The sequence below is a fragment of the Perna viridis genome, chromosome 4 (genome assembly GCF_037379345.1).
Source record: "Perna viridis isolate PV_CMFRI_1.1 ecotype Kerala chromosome 4, ASM3737934v1, whole genome shotgun sequence".
NCBI lineage: Eukaryota > Metazoa > Mollusca > Bivalvia > Mytilida > Mytilidae > Perna > Perna viridis.
The window spans coordinates 9,362,876-9,380,308 of NC_142448.1; the positions used below are offsets into that span (position 1 = coordinate 9,362,876).

Genomic DNA, 17,433 nt, shown 5'->3' on the forward strand with positions numbered 1-17,433 from the left:
AAGACTTCACGGCCTTTAACCACTCTGACAGAGAATCAATGTCTTCTTGTTCTCGTTTTATCCATTTTCTTGCATAGTCCTCGACGGCATCCATAAGAACTTTAAAGTTATAATTCCAATTTATGGAGCGTGGTTCACGGTACCTGGGACCTTTAGAAAGGATAATACACAGAGATTCGTTTTCGATGGTGGTTAAATATCCCGTAACGACGTGACCAGAAGGACCATATTTGAATGGAGAGGTTTTGCAAGAACAGTCAGGTGGTTTTAGCCTTGAAGTCCTCAATCTCGAGGTTCTGCAATAGCAAAAAACAATAGACAAAACGATTGTTATTTTTCTAAAACATAACATGAGCAAATACTGGCTTGTTGTTTACATTTTCATATGCTAAAATATTGTCATTTTTGTCAATTTTGTCTTGTGATACGTTTGAATGATTGCTGTTATTCCTTTAAATAATCAGTTTTCCGAGATGAAGACAGACATCTAATCATAGTTGCATCTGAACCTTCGAAATATTTAGTTTATGTACCATAACATATCAAATACAGACGTTCACCCTTCAATATCTGATGATAGATCGACGTCAAATTTGAGCAAGTTTATAATACCAAGAAGCGATTGATAAATTAATCTCCAGGAGGCTGGGAAATGTTTAAAATCAAAGCCTGTATGATTTTTTTCTGGGAAAATTAACATTGATAGTTATGAAATCAATTATTTCGTGATGGATTAGTTACTGGGCCTGTCACGTGATAGTTACATCGGCGACCATTACTGTCTCTCTGGTTTTCATCACAAAAATGAGATTTTCTTATCAATTTGCAACATGCCATTAATTAGATTTGGCAGTTGCACACTCTTGCTGTTGAATAGTCAGTTATAGTCTGTCCAAACATGTATATTTTTATACCTATTATTTTTTTTATTATAAATTTCTATACTTTTCAAAATCTTAACTCAGGTTATCAGGATTTACACCCAACCTAAATCCACGCCACACACATTCATACACAAAATGTGATTCGGAATAAAAACAATTACTTACTAACTAAAGCTTCCTGAATTCTACTTTTAACTGTAGACGACATCATTTGGTGGTAAATGAAACTTTCATTTTTTGGTATTGGTCTTGTTAAAGTTTTCAAAAGAGATATTTTACTCACCTTTGTATTTGGCGCAATGATATATGATAGTGCTATAAAAGGAATTGTTGGAAGGAACAAGAAAACAAAACCAAGCTGTTTCCACCAACTTAACGACTGAAGAAAGCCCATTTCTGACCCGTACCATAAACTAGTCATATGCTGCTGACAGTTTGGATGAGCTACAAACTGAAACACAAAAAAAGTTGCTAAATAATTTCATAAGTATCTGCAAATCTACAACAATATGACTAAAACAATGTGAGTACAAAAAATGAATATGTTATAAATATATAAATGTTGCCTTCATATATTATGGATCAAAACATTGTATTTTCAAATATTTAACATTAAGCATTTTATAGACGTAAAGTGTCGTGTTAAATAAAATATGATTAGTTAGATGTGTTGCTTATGGTAATATTCGTCCTTTTTTCCATTTCATTCATTTAAGTGTAGTGAAAGCTGTTCCTAGACTAGTTATTTGATATTTTACTTTTTTTTCATTCCTTTGGATATATAATCTTATAGTATTCTAGTAAAGCATCTTTTCCATTCTTCTTCAATTTCTTCATCTTTTTTTCATCCATTAAGCTTTGAATCAGGATTCATGCAGATGACTTATTTAAATTGTTAAGTGCTTTTTAATTTTGAAAAAGAAGACTGTTTATGAAAAGTACACCATAAAAGATAATAATAAAGTTATATATTTCTCTAGATAAGATTGGTATTTTTAAAATTTCACCCAAGTCCGTAAAGACTTCTAGTAACAATATATGGTAACTAAATATTTCATTGTCTTTACAGAAAATTGTGTTTAAGGCAAAGAAACTGATCATCACGCACCTACTCTATCATCAGTAGTCAAAAACCAGACAAGAAATAAGATTAAGTATAGCAATCAAATGGGACTTGTTAGAAGAAATAAAGGACACCTTAAATACCAATAAACTTCTCTGACCGTATCTAATATGATTTATTTATGATGTTTTCCTGTTTTAGGAAATCCCTTCACATAATTGATTTAGTTCTATGGAATGACAGTTGTATATTACGCATCAAAAACCCCGAGGTGTCCCACCTAATACTATTACATTGATATTATAACCATCTCTATTTATTACTGTTCTGGAGAAATGAAGTAATTGTATCAGCTTAAAAATCAGATTCTTTAGAAAACCAAATAGAAACAGGGGAAATAAAATAGGCATATTGTTATATCAATCAGATCAAGTTTTCCTGGTATCATATTTCTGTTTGTTATCTTATATTAACAGTATAGTCTTATTTATTGTTTTATCTGACATCATGTCGCCGTGTACTATATCTCATCTTTTATAGAATTTCCAGGACGTTCTATCAGAAAGAAGAACGTGGCAAAAATAATGCTTTATTACCATTTTCTTTGCAAAGTCATAATTGACGTATTGTTTAAAGTGGCAATGCCTTCTCCCAGTTTTGAACAAAGTTGATGGATTTTGAAAGAAATTTAAAAACGTAGTTCTGAAAAAGAAGCTAAATGATAAACTTTAACTATTGTTTTCCTTAAATAAACATGTTGTATCCTCTATTGAAAGAAAGCAAGGCACGGATGTCAATATTTTGATTCAATATAAGTTATGATTGTCATTTTCACATGTGCTTATCATGTTATTGTGATTGTTTATGTGCTCATTAGTTTAGTTGCTACCTTGCATATGTTGTGTGGGGGTATTGATTATTCTGCAATAGTTGTTTGGCGATCCGTTTTTCTATATCCCAAATTCTTCTTTGGTTTTGTTTCTTTCCATTGCGCATTACACCGAAAGCCATAATTTTTTAATTCTACGTCACCAACATTTTTTTGGACATTTTTTTGTAGATTTCTTGGCATAAAAAAACCCCAAACAATTACGATGATAAATTTAGACCTAGCATAAAACTATTCTTTAATAGTTTCACTGTCTTTCAGAAAGCTATTGATGTTTTTGTGATACTGGACCTCTTTTTTAGAAGCGGGAGGTTTGGTTAGCTATAAAACCTTTCATTTCTCCGGTTCAATTTTTACTTTGCCAGTTCAGGTATTTTTTTTTATTATGTGTTTATGTGTTCGGTAATTTTAATATGCTTTTTATCAAAGGTTCCTTTCAGGTCTATGAGTCTATTATGATATTAGATATTCTTTAAGAGTAAAGATAAAAGATAAAAAATCAAAGAGGTTATTACTTTCTTTTCCTGATATCTGATGGCCATTTTAAGGCGAGCTAACAGGTCTCTTGACCCCTCTCCTGCATCTGTACCCTCACTTAGAACAGCTTCAACCTCTTGGGTACCTCTACATAGGTCCATCAACTCACAAGCAAAATCCATACACTTGACCACCAAGCCATGATATTCATTCTAAAGGAAAATGTTTTAGTTTTAATCATAGCACATGCAGTTTCAAGTAACTTCAAAAATATTTGTTAAGATGACTAATTATCCAACATTTATTTCCGTATTTGTGATACCTGTATTTCATTAAATATTTTATTGCTTATTAAAAGAATAGAAGGATAATTGCAAACGCCATTTTCTGATTTTTATCAAGTAAAGTTACAGCATCAAAACTTGTTCCGTCAAATATCCTACCAAACATATTTCGTGTCTTATAAAATTAAAATATGATATTTAAAGTATTCGCATCTATAGAGATTTGCAATATGGAGTAGACACGACTGGCCATTCCTTAAGTGTTTACTTTATGAAAGATACGACTTGTTATAACTACACGGAATCAGTTCAAATGAAACATACATTATATAATAAACTGTTCTGTTCTTTTCAGTGATGTACTATCAAAAACAATGTAAGTCATCATCGAGCTGTCAGATATAACGACATACTGATAACCAAAATAATTCAGAATATCTCTTGGGACTACCTACACGAGTGGAACGAACTCGAAAAGAATATTACTTTTAATGGCACCACCATAAATTGTTTGAATAGGAGACATTAGAGATACAAGACCGACGAGAAAGACAGACAGCAATCTTAGAATGGAAAAATTGTAAAACAAAAATTGAGTCAATTGTAACTGATTTGTCCGGAAACCATGTTTTCATCAGTAAATTTAAAATGCTGCTGTTGTGAAAGTTAATATTTTTGATATGCATTTTAATCTTATGTAAAGAATGAGTTGCATTCTTGGAATACTACCCAATGTAAAAAAGGAATACTTGGAATAATTGCCAATAAGACAGTCATCCCCCAAATACCAAGCAACGAACAACTAAACTTCTACAGGTCACCTATAAAATCTTCAATAATGGGCATATCATAGAGCAAGCTGTAAAAACAAATGAATTGAAAATATTTATAAAAGACGAAAATCGACCTAATCTTTATAGCAATAAAAAAAAAACGCAAAGCGAATAACAAAGAACATAAAAAACAAATGTCATTAATAAGGGAAAGTGTATCGAATATATCATGTCTTAGACCCTTGTAAGTATAATGTACGCTTGATATTTAATAGAACAATACAAATCGTAATTGAACTTGTACTTGTCACAAACCATAACCAAAGTGTTTTTGCCGTTGATATTTTATGGTTTATTGAGTGTTAATTGACAAAATAATTGGGAACACCGAAGCTCTTCTTTCCTACTTTTGTTACCACCCCTTTGTCTTCCCTTTGTCGCAAAACGTAACTTTACCTTAGAAAAGGAAGAAAGAATTATGAATCAATTTATTGATAAATGTCAATATCCTATAACTTAGTAGATATTATTATATAATTAATTACATTTACTGACCATGTCTGGAGAAAGAACTGATTTAATGGAAATATATCTTACTGTAATATTACGTAAATGTGATTCAAAGACCAAAATATTTTGATAAATTTCGTGCTGACAGCCCATAAGAGTAAATAAAGAATACTTGCTGTTGAAATTATGATGTCTGACAATTTTATTATTTATCGATACAGCAAGTCGGTAAAATGTAGCCGTCGTTCTGTTTACTATCAACATGCCAAAATTGTGATTTGGAAATGTCCTTAATCAGACAAATTAGAAAAATTCAAAGGATAACGAAAGAAATAGAGTGTTTTTTTCTGCAAAAATAAATACTCCCTCCCAAATATTCAAACATGAATGAATACGTATGTACATGCTTAAAAAATGACGTCTTTGCCACAAGTCATAAATTAATTGGTTTAGAACGAAGATACAAAAGCATATCTAATGAATAACATTCACACCAAAATTGGTGTTTTTTTTTTTTTGGTGCACAAGTCGCCTGATATTCTTTTTGAAGAAGCAAGGAACTCAAGACAGAAGAAAGACATTCTAATTATTTGAATATCACCGTTTTCATCATTTCAAAAAAACGACAAAATAGGGACAAAAAGAGCGTTCTTTATATGAAGGGCTCTGAAACTTAATTGGTTTGAAGACGTTCTGTTGGAAATGGCTTATGCAAGCCGTACTTGCGTTCTTAATACAGGCTCAGAACGGGTGTTATGAAGTAAACCATATTCTCGTGTCTTCAGTTTAAAACAAAAAATCGTAATTTGAGCATAAATTACTCTATCCACTCCGCATAGGCAAAGCTGTTACAAATATTACTTACAACCTAGAAAATAGTTACCTTGAATTCTTTTTCAACCTCTGCAAGTTTCATCATTTCCTGTCTAAGTTCAAAGGTTGTCATAATTGGATCCGGACTGGACAACGCCATATAAGCTGGACTAGATAGGGCTCGATAGGCGTTCAAACGGGACCTTGAACGTTTCAGGGAGTCATAGTTTTGTTTAATGACACAGTCGGTACATTTACAATAAATTGGATGTGGTTTCTCAATTCGATGATTTCTGGAGAGAAACATTTGAACAATTTCATGGTTGTTATAAGAAGCTGCTAAAATTAAAGGTGTAATATCCGGCGGAAACTGACTTTTCTCCTCTGTCCTAAAAAAGGCCTCATTAACACCTGACCTCTTAAAGCGATCTTCTCCAGCAATAAAAGTCGGATGTTCTATGATAATCTTGACAATTTTCTGACCGCCTTTACTTATAGCATGAAGCAATGCTTCTTCTATACAGTTAAAGCTTAAGTTGTCTAATAACATTTCGATAATATACAATTTTTCAGAGTCAATGGCTAGGTGTAATGCATTCCTCCCCATATAGTCCAGACAATTGACATTGAGGTTGGGACCCTTTTCCTCCAAGGATTGGCGAATGATTCCTACATCTCCCAGGGACGCTGCATTCAGATACACTCTCTCTTCATCTGTAAGCTATAGATATATTTAGGAAAAGAAACATGCACTTTTTAAATTCAGATACAAAGATAAGTCGATTGTGTTTTTATTTAGTTAGTTTTAACATTTTCTGGTTTCTTCAGTTTGTTGTTATATTATGAATTTATCAAGAATGAATATAAAGGAGGTTCCGCCAAGTTGTACATGTAAAACTTCTGCCTGTTTCTTCGTATCCGATGTGGAAACGATTACGTCTACCAAAATTAACTATTGTATATAAATTCACAAAATCATATAAAACTATTTGAGACAATCTCGTCTTCAACCTTTACGTTTTAAAATAAACGAATAATTTAGTAAATGACTTCTATAATTGAAAAAAAAAACATGCGACATACAATTGTAGTATTTTTGAACTTGACGAAAATAGTATAAAACGTGTAAGCAACATGGACTTATTATGCATGCAGAATATCATTATTTTAATGTTCTCAACGGTCTTGCAAAGGTCTATGCAAAATTAATGGATTGGGTGACATTAGTATCCACTAAGTGCTTGAGTATCTAAACAGTGACACAAATTCAATTAAAGTAACGACATCATATAAGTCGTTGACGAATGGTAAATGGTTTTTCAATAGCTATTGATATCTTAGAACATGATGTCTGACTTCTGTCAAAGACAAGCCTCCTGTCAGTTAGGAGAGACATCAATGGCCGTAAACAATGGCGTGATAGGTAATTGGAGAAGAAAACCTATCGAGAACGCTTCAGAGAGTTGATAACAGGAGGATAGATGATACCTTAAATACTGCATCATTTCCGTCAGAACAGAGACCTATGGCTGAATAATACCAACAACATATAGAATCATTTCCGTCCGGGTAGAGAACTAGTCTTTTCTTATTGTATTCTAAGGCATCAGTCAATGCCTCATGTTCAGGATATACGGCTATTGTTTCTAGTATTTCTTCTAACACAAGGAAACAGCGTGATTGTGAATGTTAATCACAAAACAGATATAACAAAAGTGATATTGTTTCAGTTTTCCCTATCAAATATGAACTATATTGCTTTGATTAAGTACTGCAAATTGAACATATTTTATTTCAAGTTGCTGCACCTAGTATTACCACACAAAACACATATCTTTATTTTTTACGAAACGGTTTAATTATAGGAGCATTATTTTCATAACTTTCATATGAAACTTTCATAGCTACCATCTATAGCGCGTCTGCAACGATATAATTAATTTATAACGTTAAAAAATTCGTGCACAAAACTGATTTTCAAAGCCACGTATCATTTTATTAGTTGAATAATTCAATAAAATGTTTTAACTTATGCACACGAGATAAACATTATCTAGCAGAATTTCTTCTGAAAATCAATTGTAAAAGTTCACAATGTTCATCATAGTCAATCCATCTTGTGTCCAATATTAGACCCTAAACTTCAAATCATTGCCAAACAAATATGTCATAATCATTTCTTACCATCAATTTGCATTTTACAGAAAGACTTAAATGGCAATTCTATCACAAATGTAAAGCTTTTCTTTTTTCTTGAAATTCGAGAAGTTTCTTAAAAGAAATGCTGAACGATATTTTCCGTTACCATAATCATTTGATTTGCATAAATTTACATTGGCATTATACCCAACCTCCCTACGCATGTGGACATTTTATATCGCAATAAAGGTAGTATTTCTGGATGTCGTTGATTTTTCGCAAAATGTTTACGATTTGCTGTGCATCATAAAGACTTATATTAGCAATTTGCGTATTTTCTTTGATTTTTCATTCAGATAATTGACAACTTGAGGCCATATGATTCATAGAACATTATACTTCTATTACAGTTCTTCTCAAGGTTATAAGGCTGTTAAATTGTAAAGAAAATAAATTTTGAATTTGCCTTTATATTTGTTTTTGTTCCAACATTTTCCCGCAAAAATTATGTTTTAGCAAAGATCTCGTGGTGTATCAAATGAAAATTTTTACTAAAACGTACTACTAACGACAGAGTCTTGGAACCAAACTAGTATTTTTGTTCCTTTCTTTCTTTGTTGTAAAGGGGGCGGTGTATATATTTTTTTTATCACAATTTGCATTTATGAAATAAAGTTAATGATTAGATTGAACTTTGAGTAATAGAATGACTGTCATCTGGGATTTGCAGGGGTTTCATGAATTCACTGATGACCCTTGTTTTCCACTAAATTCCAAATGATTTAATTTACAAGTTTTTATGTACATTAGTGACTACTTCAAATAAACTGTATGCCTTTAACATTGAGACGTTACAAAATGATATTATAAAATGTGTATGTGTTTTATATCTCAAAGTTTTCAATGTGTTTTCAAAGTTAAATTTTGTTAGTTTTGTGGGTATTAGTGCAAATGTTCAGATCGTAAAATACAAAAACAATATAACTCATTGTCAATGGTGACAAATTTGATATCTCTATGGGGAATATTCTAGCTACCTCAGCGTATGGAGTATCCATAGCTCATATGTTTTGCCATAACTGTTGAACCTGTTGTCACTATACACACCGTCTTGGGCGAGCTTACCGACTCGTACAGAAACTATTAAGACATGAATATATTGTCCATATACTAAAGTCGAAATTAAGCCCTACGGTCATCATCTTAACCTTTGTCTGTTATGGAATAAAACTGTTTCCAGAATGTCTACTTAACTACATTTGTCAACGATCTTTTTCCCCTTTATTGGACATGAATATATTGATGAGGTGTCGATCTTTCGCAAACACCCGGTGCACATCGCACCGCACAGTGAGTGCTTGCAAAAAGCAGTAACTGCTCACCCTTTTGGAGCAGATAAATTCACCACGGGTTATTTTGTAGGATGCTCACCCTTTTGGAGCACATGAGTACATCCACGGGATTTTATGTTAAATGCTCACCCTGTTGAGCTTCTGAGTACATCTCGGGTTATATGATGGCGTGCTCACCCTATTGAAGCACTTGAGTTCATCCCCAGGATTTTATGCTGGGGTTGTTGTTGCTCCTCTCGTGTATTTTTATTTTTGTTTGTATTTTTTGTTTTCCTTACTCTTTAAGTTTTTTTGTAAGCAAACGAGTTTTTGCCCGTGGATTAATCCTCTCTTATACAGCATTCACGTATTTTTTCCACAGTTGTCGATTCACATAGCGATAGAAAATACAACCTGTAGTACTTTATGACGAGGAACACACTTTATACTAAACACTTACTATGACATCATTATATGCAGGTGTAAGTATGCATTTTAGAATATTTAAACAGTATTGAATGCGAAATTACGGTGATAAGTCTGAAATGCAAAATACCATTGTCGTCAAAAGGAGCAAATGGCACTCAATCCACAAGGATTAAGATGAATATTTTTACATTGGGATGCAAAGACTAATAAAATGTATATTTAAAAAGTCAAAACGTGTTTATTAAATCCTGCGAATTCCTACCAATACATTCTTCGTATCACAAAAACAACCTACGTACAATTTGGTGCAGTATTTAATGGATTAAAAAGAAGTTGTAGCCATTCGGAAGGTACAAACAAGGAAGAAATCCTTACACATGAAGAACAAATACTACAATACAAATAAAATGAAAAAGACAAAGAAACGCGAGGAGGGTAATTCATCCTTTTCGTAAGATATCCGTGATACAGATGATTAAGACGAGTCCAATATAAATTAAATTTATCACAGATAGTAGTTAGAAGTAGTATGAAATAGTTTGACATAGTGTACACAGACAGTCCATATAAGACAACCAGCGATTACTGTAGATTTTTTCAGATGACTAATTTAATCTATCCACATCATGTCATATTCCTGTGATAAAGCCATATCAGGAATTTAGATGTAGTAGTCGTTCATATATAATGAAAGATTTGACATAAGTCATTGCTATATAACTTTTGCCAACACTTAAATTTGTTTATTTTTGCATGAATGCTTCCAGTAGGTATATATGATATCACGTTTTTCATTTAATTAATTTTATTTATCAGTTACCACTAATGGTCATCTTTTCTGTACTATCTTTTACTTTTAATTTTTTTTGCAAACTAAACATATTTCTGAAGATACACAAATACAAGTACAAGGAGTAACGAATCACACATTCGGTTTTGTTGCTTATTAGTAATTTTTGCTTTAGTGTTTTATGGAATTATATTTATTGGTAAGCCATTGGTACCGGTTAATATAGAACTTCGACTATTTATTTCAAAATCGCTTTCCGGAATCATGGTCTTGACAGAAACAATGCTGCAACTCAAATGATTTTGAAACTAAAAAGCATTCAATTTACAGTTGCAGTAAGTGAAGCATTTGGATTGACATCCTTGTTCTTACCTCAAAATACTTAAACGATATAAGGAGCTACATAAAATCCGTTAACCAATCTTACAATGGAGGTCTTATCACAACATAAAATGTGAAGAAGAACTAGTCTTATTTAGATTAGACCTTTCTAATTTAAAAAAAAAAAATGTTTGAGCATATATCAAATGAAGTTGACCTACCTGTATATCCTCAAAGTTAGTGAACAGTGATCCCTGGGAAGGCATGGTTGACGCCCTCTTGTGTTCGGCAGTACTTCCGGTGTAGTCGACGCCCCTGGATGGAGAATTGTATGGTGAGTTATAAACAATGCATGGTAACAATTTATTTGACATGTTGTTTGAGGACATATTGGAGGATTTGGTACCACCGTTCAAATCGACAAAAAACATATAAAAGTGTTTTACAATTACACGCATCAAATAACAATGTCACATCGCCTGAATGTATACAATACACTGAACCACTGCCACATTGTTGTTTACTTATGACACAGAACAGCAAGTATTATCGTTCTTGCCAAACAAAAAGATAGTTCCAGTGCCATCTTGAAAGATCCACAATAAGCATTGCAGATAGTTCACCGGTTAAAAGTTCAGATCTCACATGCAGCCAATAAATATGTTGAATTAAAAGATTCCACATTAGGTATGATCGGCTCTCAGCTTGAACCAAATTAAACCACTCGTAGGCAATTATCGGAAAGGCTAAGCGAAGAACCCATGTTCATATTTTGATAAGCAATATCATGTAAAAACAGGACGATCTTATCGGAAATTACATTTTATATTAAGATAACCTCTCCCAATATTTGTCGGAAAGATAACCCGCAGAAAGATTGACAGTTTCTTAACTCAAACATACATCAACTAAACACTATAATCAAACGTGGCGTGAATTACGTCTAAAGACTTAATACATCATCATAATGAGATTGTAGGGTGACATCATTGTTATAACGTTAATCTTGTGGCCACATGATAATACTGCTGTAACTAACAAAAATCCGCTGTCATTAAATAATAATCTATTAGAGATCCGGTAATTAATCTGCTTGTCTTTATATTTTATATTTCACAGATCAACAAATTTCAGTTATTTCAAACTCCAAGTTTCAATCTGTGGCTTTTCACATACTTCGTTCGTGTTTTAATCGTACAGAAATTACTTAATATTTGTTGCCAGTTGATAAATTTTTCTGTAAAATTATCAATAATCCAATAAAGTTTAATTTTAATATGTTTTAGACGTTAGAAGTTTCCACACTGTTGCAGCAATTTAGTTTTGCATTCAATCACACAGTATCTTGACTCTAATTTTACAAGTTTTGATTGAAAGCAGCCCACAAGTTGAAAAGCTACTAAAATGCTGTATTTAACAAATGGTGCGTACATAATCAAATAAGAGCAATAAGTTTCTTGTAAATAAAGCGATCCATACCTAAATAGGAATAACAAGTGACATACGATATATCAAAGATTCATCATCTTGTTTGCCAGCATCACAGTAATTGTTTTATGAGACCTCTAATCACTCTATAATGCTTTCTTTTCAACTTCTACTAGTAATAAATCATTCTCTTAAGTGATTCTGGAACAACAAAGTCAGTTAAATGTTTCCAGAAACAAAAAGTAATAGATTCTGTTCAGTCCCACACATTCATTCGGCTAGCTCACCTGTGTAATGCTTGTCGATGCATTTGCAGTGTGTTGCAGATACATTTGTTTATCAGAAGAGTAATATTTCGGGTCATTTCTGTTGTGTTGATATCATCCTTAGAATTAAACAAGATGAGACTTGTAAGGGCAATTTTGGCCCGATTCTTGAGTGTAAAATTTTCTCCCTGTGAAATTTCTACATATACAGCGAATCACATTTCGATGATTCTGATCAAAATATGTTTCAATACATTGTTAATCGGTTAGATAAATATGATTGATCGAACTGTAAATGGTATTTCTTTAATTCATGCGTATCAAAGATACGTCTGATTTTTTTTTTACAATTGCCTGGATTGAGCAGTTTATTTTTCAAAGAGATTACTTAGAGAACATTGCCTTGGTAAATGTGTATGTATAACTCCATAACACTCAGAATTCATAACATTCCGCTTATAAACTGAGGGATACTAGGCATATAAATTATATTCCGAGTAGTATTGCAACAAAATAAAATGCAAAATACAATAACAGCTTTACTTGAGTTGGCTTTCTTGCGAAACTGTCCTTTGACTCATTTACTCATTTGAAGGTTTTTTTTATTGACATAGTGTGTAAAATATATATACAGATATAATCTATGTCAAGTTTCTGTTCGATATATAGGTTACATGTTTTGAAAATTACATGTTAATGTCACCGAGACAGCACTTATTCTAATCTTAATAAAGGCATTAATTCAACATAAAAAGGGAAAAAAATCAACAACAACAAAACAAAGAGTAAATATACAAAAATGTTATTAATCTCTCAGGTCAATTAATTAATTCGTAGAACTCTTTTCAAAATAAAGCACAGAAATAATATTATCCTTCCTAAAACACAAAAAAGTCTGAAACCTACAATAGCAAAAGAGAGCAAAAATAAAAAGTAAAATATATACCCAAAACGACCCATCGCTCCTTCACCAAACAAGGAGAATAGTCATTTTCCCAATAAAATATTCTTAAAACATCATTAGAAATTGGACATCATTATACATCTGAACTCCGTTGCTAAAGCATTACAAAGTCATAAATTGTATTCCAACCACACAGACAGAGAAAGAAATCTGTGGGATGTAATGCTATCTGTAACACCATCATCTTCCCATCATAGTGGTATATTACGATTTCACAGATACTGTTCCAGCATGTACAATCCATCTTACAACATCCAGACATAGTAAGTTATGGGTTGTGGGAATTACGTAAGTTATTCTTAGAATTTCTTACTGTCAAACTCAATAATGCCGGTGTTATATGAATTGAGCAATAAATTGTATAACGATAGCACCGACGTAGTACCGAAATAAATATTGCCAAATCCTTTGCGATATTCAGTAAAGATTCATTTAAAAGAGAAGCAAGAGAATTATATATTAGTATTTGTATCGATATAATTGCTTACAAACAAGTTTCTCTAACACTAATTAGATATCAGATTGTTACTTCAAGTCAAAAGAGAATTACCATAATGTACTGTAAACGAAATGTTTTTTTTTCGGATACTTGGGAAAATATGTAACGAAAATGTTCAAAATCAAAATGATAAGGAGAGCTATAAAGTGATAAGAGAGTTAGTAGAATTCCTATTTCAATTTCAATTATTTCCCCTTCTATATATTTGTTAAACTTATAGAGTTTTCTTCTTTCAACTCTCACATTATTCGAGAGCTCGGTGATCAACCATCTTTTTTGTAACTCGCTACAAACAAATTTGTGGGATGGTGTTTTATAACTGCAAGATGTAATCAATAGAATTAAAGTCTAAGACGGCAATTTCATACTAAGGGACTGCTTTTTTCCCCTCAGTATTATACCGGAAAGGACATAAACAACTTGTGAGTACTTTTTAAGGACGTTTAAATTTTGCGAAGTTCTCTTCGTTTTGTATTTTCGATTGGTTAAAATATCTTTTTTGTTGCTGTTATTATATGTGTTTGGCATTCTATATGGTTAAATTGAATATCACTGTATATGAAAGACCTATATTTACGGAAAATGCCAATACAATAAACAAAGTGAAACTTAAAAATATCAGTTTTTAGACCCACTCTTACTTAAATACATGACGTTAGGTTATGAAATCTTGCCTGAATTCGCTATATCTTAATAAATCGAAGAGTAATGATAGCATTTGGTCCGTTGGCGATTGACTTGAACGGATATTATTGTTTTGTAAAATAAGACGTTGGTTGTCTGGATAAGGAAATATATAGAAAGTACAGGTCCAATGAACTCTGTAATGTTATGTAATTTTACAGAACGTTAGCTGCAGACTTTAACCCAATCAGATCAAATACTTTCAATCATTTCATGAACCGTTGGAAACCGTTCATTTCTCATTCGAAAACTATAAATAATCTGGTTTTACATATCATAAAACAGGTATTACAGTAAGTTTGTTTACATTAAGTTGGCGTTTCATTCAATGCGATAAATGTTTTGTTTTTGTTTTGTGTTGTTGTAAAGATATGTTTTTGATTTAACAAACTCTGATTCTAAAGCTGATACAATTCGATGACACTTAGTCAATATCATATTATAGAAATGGAAAAAAACATGACCTCAAAATTCAGCTTGAGAAGTCAAGTTTTCGGACATTACGTACCTACTGCCATCATATTTCCTACTATCATCATATTTAACAAAATTTGCTGTATTAAAAACTTCAAAATATCTCAAGCACAGAGGCTTCATTTCTTGTATTGCACATGGTAGAACCTCTCACATGGTAGAACCTCTCAGTTATGGATTTCCTATTTCTACTCTAGTCAATATCATTTTAAAGAGATACACTGTAAAACTTAGCTGACTGTTTTATTGTTTAAGCGTCTGTACATTTGCTGCTTAATATTTGTTTTTGATTTTTAGAGTTTCCTTCAAAATGGTAACTGTCAATGATACCCCACACATTTGTTATATTCACTGTTTGACTTTTCAAATATCAATCAATACCCTTACTGAAGTTATGTATCAAATCAATCTGGTAAATGCAAACGTGAACAACTAACCATATTTTGATGTATTATAAAAGTTTATGGATATTCATCTTGATTTTTGTGCCTACGATCTGCTAACTTTCAAATGAAACTGGATGTTTTTGTTATCTAAAAATATTTTTACGAAAACATACTTTTATTCATTTCCATAAACTGCACTTAAGGTTTTGATTATCATAATACCGTGCGTTTTCAAAGCAGATCTAATCTGCATTCAGACACCATAACATTGTTAATCGGAACACTTAGATGAAAACCTCAAAGCGACAAGAAAATTACAGTAATGAAGTAATTTCAATCTTATTATTTAATCTGTTAAACCAAGGAATAAAATTTTATGTTAACCTTTCCCAAAAATAGATATCTTGTGAAGAGTAATATGTTGTAATGATTCATAGCATTTTATAACAAGTACTTAACACATAAGCTGTGATTACTAATTAAATGTGATTGACAGATGTTGACAATTCATCTGTCATTTAACTCCACTTTACTTTATAGTGTTACTGCAAGTTTCGCTATAATATAATATTTTATGAGCATGATTGGTAGACTATGATACATAATCTATTTGTGATAAATTTTGATAACACTCATTTAAAAACCATGATTTTATTCAAATAAAAACCACGTTTAAAAGGAAAGTACATGTGAGTACCACGAATGTTTACGTGAATAAAATCAGATGTGCCTATCCAATAAGACCTAAAAATAACATAAAAACAAACAAAAACATAAAAACAAACTAAAAGAAAAAAAGATTTAAACAAAGAAAGAAAAAAAGCAAAAACAAAAAAACAAAACAACAAACTAAACAAACAAAAAAAACAAAAAACAAAAAACAAAAAACAAAACAAAACAAATAAATAGTAAAAATGCATTTGGAATATTGGACAATTCATGGCCAAAACGTACATATACACAAGAAATATACACAATATGCAAATATACACAATGTAAACATAAGAAAATATAAAATAAATTACAGATAAGAGACAACAAGACGTCACACAAAAAAAAAACAACAACAAAAAAAAAAAACAAAAAAACAAGGGCACAAGAAACATGAACGCGAAAAAACCCGGAGTGACTACAGGTGCTTGACGGTTGGGGGGGGGGTGTTAGTGTTACGTATGTCCTTGGCCGCTGGCGGCGTCCACAGTATGAAGTGTCCATAGTCTACAATCATGTTCTGGAAGTTAGAAAAAGGACAACACAATTTTATTTACTCACTTTTTATATGGATAAAATGGATAAATTTGTTTGAGAAATGTAATTCTTATCACATTGAAATGAAACACTAGCGGTCCAGTTTTTGTGGAACCTTATTTTTGTACATTTGAAATGAACAAATAAATTTAAGAAGAGTATAGTCTTTTCGTTTTGCACTTTTGTAGAACAATTAAAGTTTGCAAAAAAAAATTACTACGATGTATATGCATGTTTTTCGATGTGACACACTTTTATCAAGGGTCAACATCGATTATTTTTAATCGAATCGTCCAGCGTCAGAATTTATTTAAAATTCGTTATAAGACCTGAAAAACATTTTACACTGTCTTTAACTCTCTGTTCATATATAGGGACCCTTGTCAAACTACTACAGAAAAATCAATGCACTGAAGAATCTAATCTAGTATTATTTACACATGAATGATGAGTGGAGCAAATTGATAATCAAACGTCATAACAACTGACCAGAAACGTATGTCATTTCCACAGCCCACGTGACTCCTGACATCAAGTATACGTGAAAGGTCTACTTAACACCGCATAATATTAGTTTCATCAACCATCGACATTAAAAAAAAACTGAAAGGACAAAAGAAAGAACCTTAAAAAATCAAACACTTAAACAAAAAGATTTTTTTATATAAAGGAAAGGTTTAAAGCATGTATTTGTCTGATTAGTAATATAAGTTTGTATGAGTTATGGATTTTTTGTTGACTGCAGAACAACAATATTAGATTGATTGAAATAGTTTTTCAA

The 17,433-nt window shown here is 31.8% G+C and overlaps 1 protein-coding gene across 4 annotated transcripts in view; it reads right to left on the minus strand.

Moving 5' to 3' along the window:
* The window catches only part of LOC148618759 (short transient receptor potential channel 7-like), a 51,976-nt gene that overhangs the window by 12,187 nt on the left and 22,356 nt on the right, over positions 1–17,433 (minus strand). For 3 of the 4 annotated variants that reach the window (XM_088577941.1, XM_088577943.1, XM_088577940.1), the window contains exons 2-5: positions 10,925–11,018; positions 5,764–6,414; positions 3,352–3,525; positions 1,168–1,335 (exon numbers count right to left, since the gene is read on the minus strand). In XM_088577941.1, the coding sequence (XP_088434067.1) occupies positions 1,168–1,335; positions 3,352–3,525; positions 5,764–6,414; positions 10,925–11,018 (1,087 nt within the window). Of the gene's footprint in view, positions 1–1,167; positions 1,336–3,351; positions 3,526–5,763; positions 6,415–10,924; positions 11,364–17,433 lie in introns of those variants that run through there. The other variant, XM_088577942.1, reaches the window with a different exon arrangement.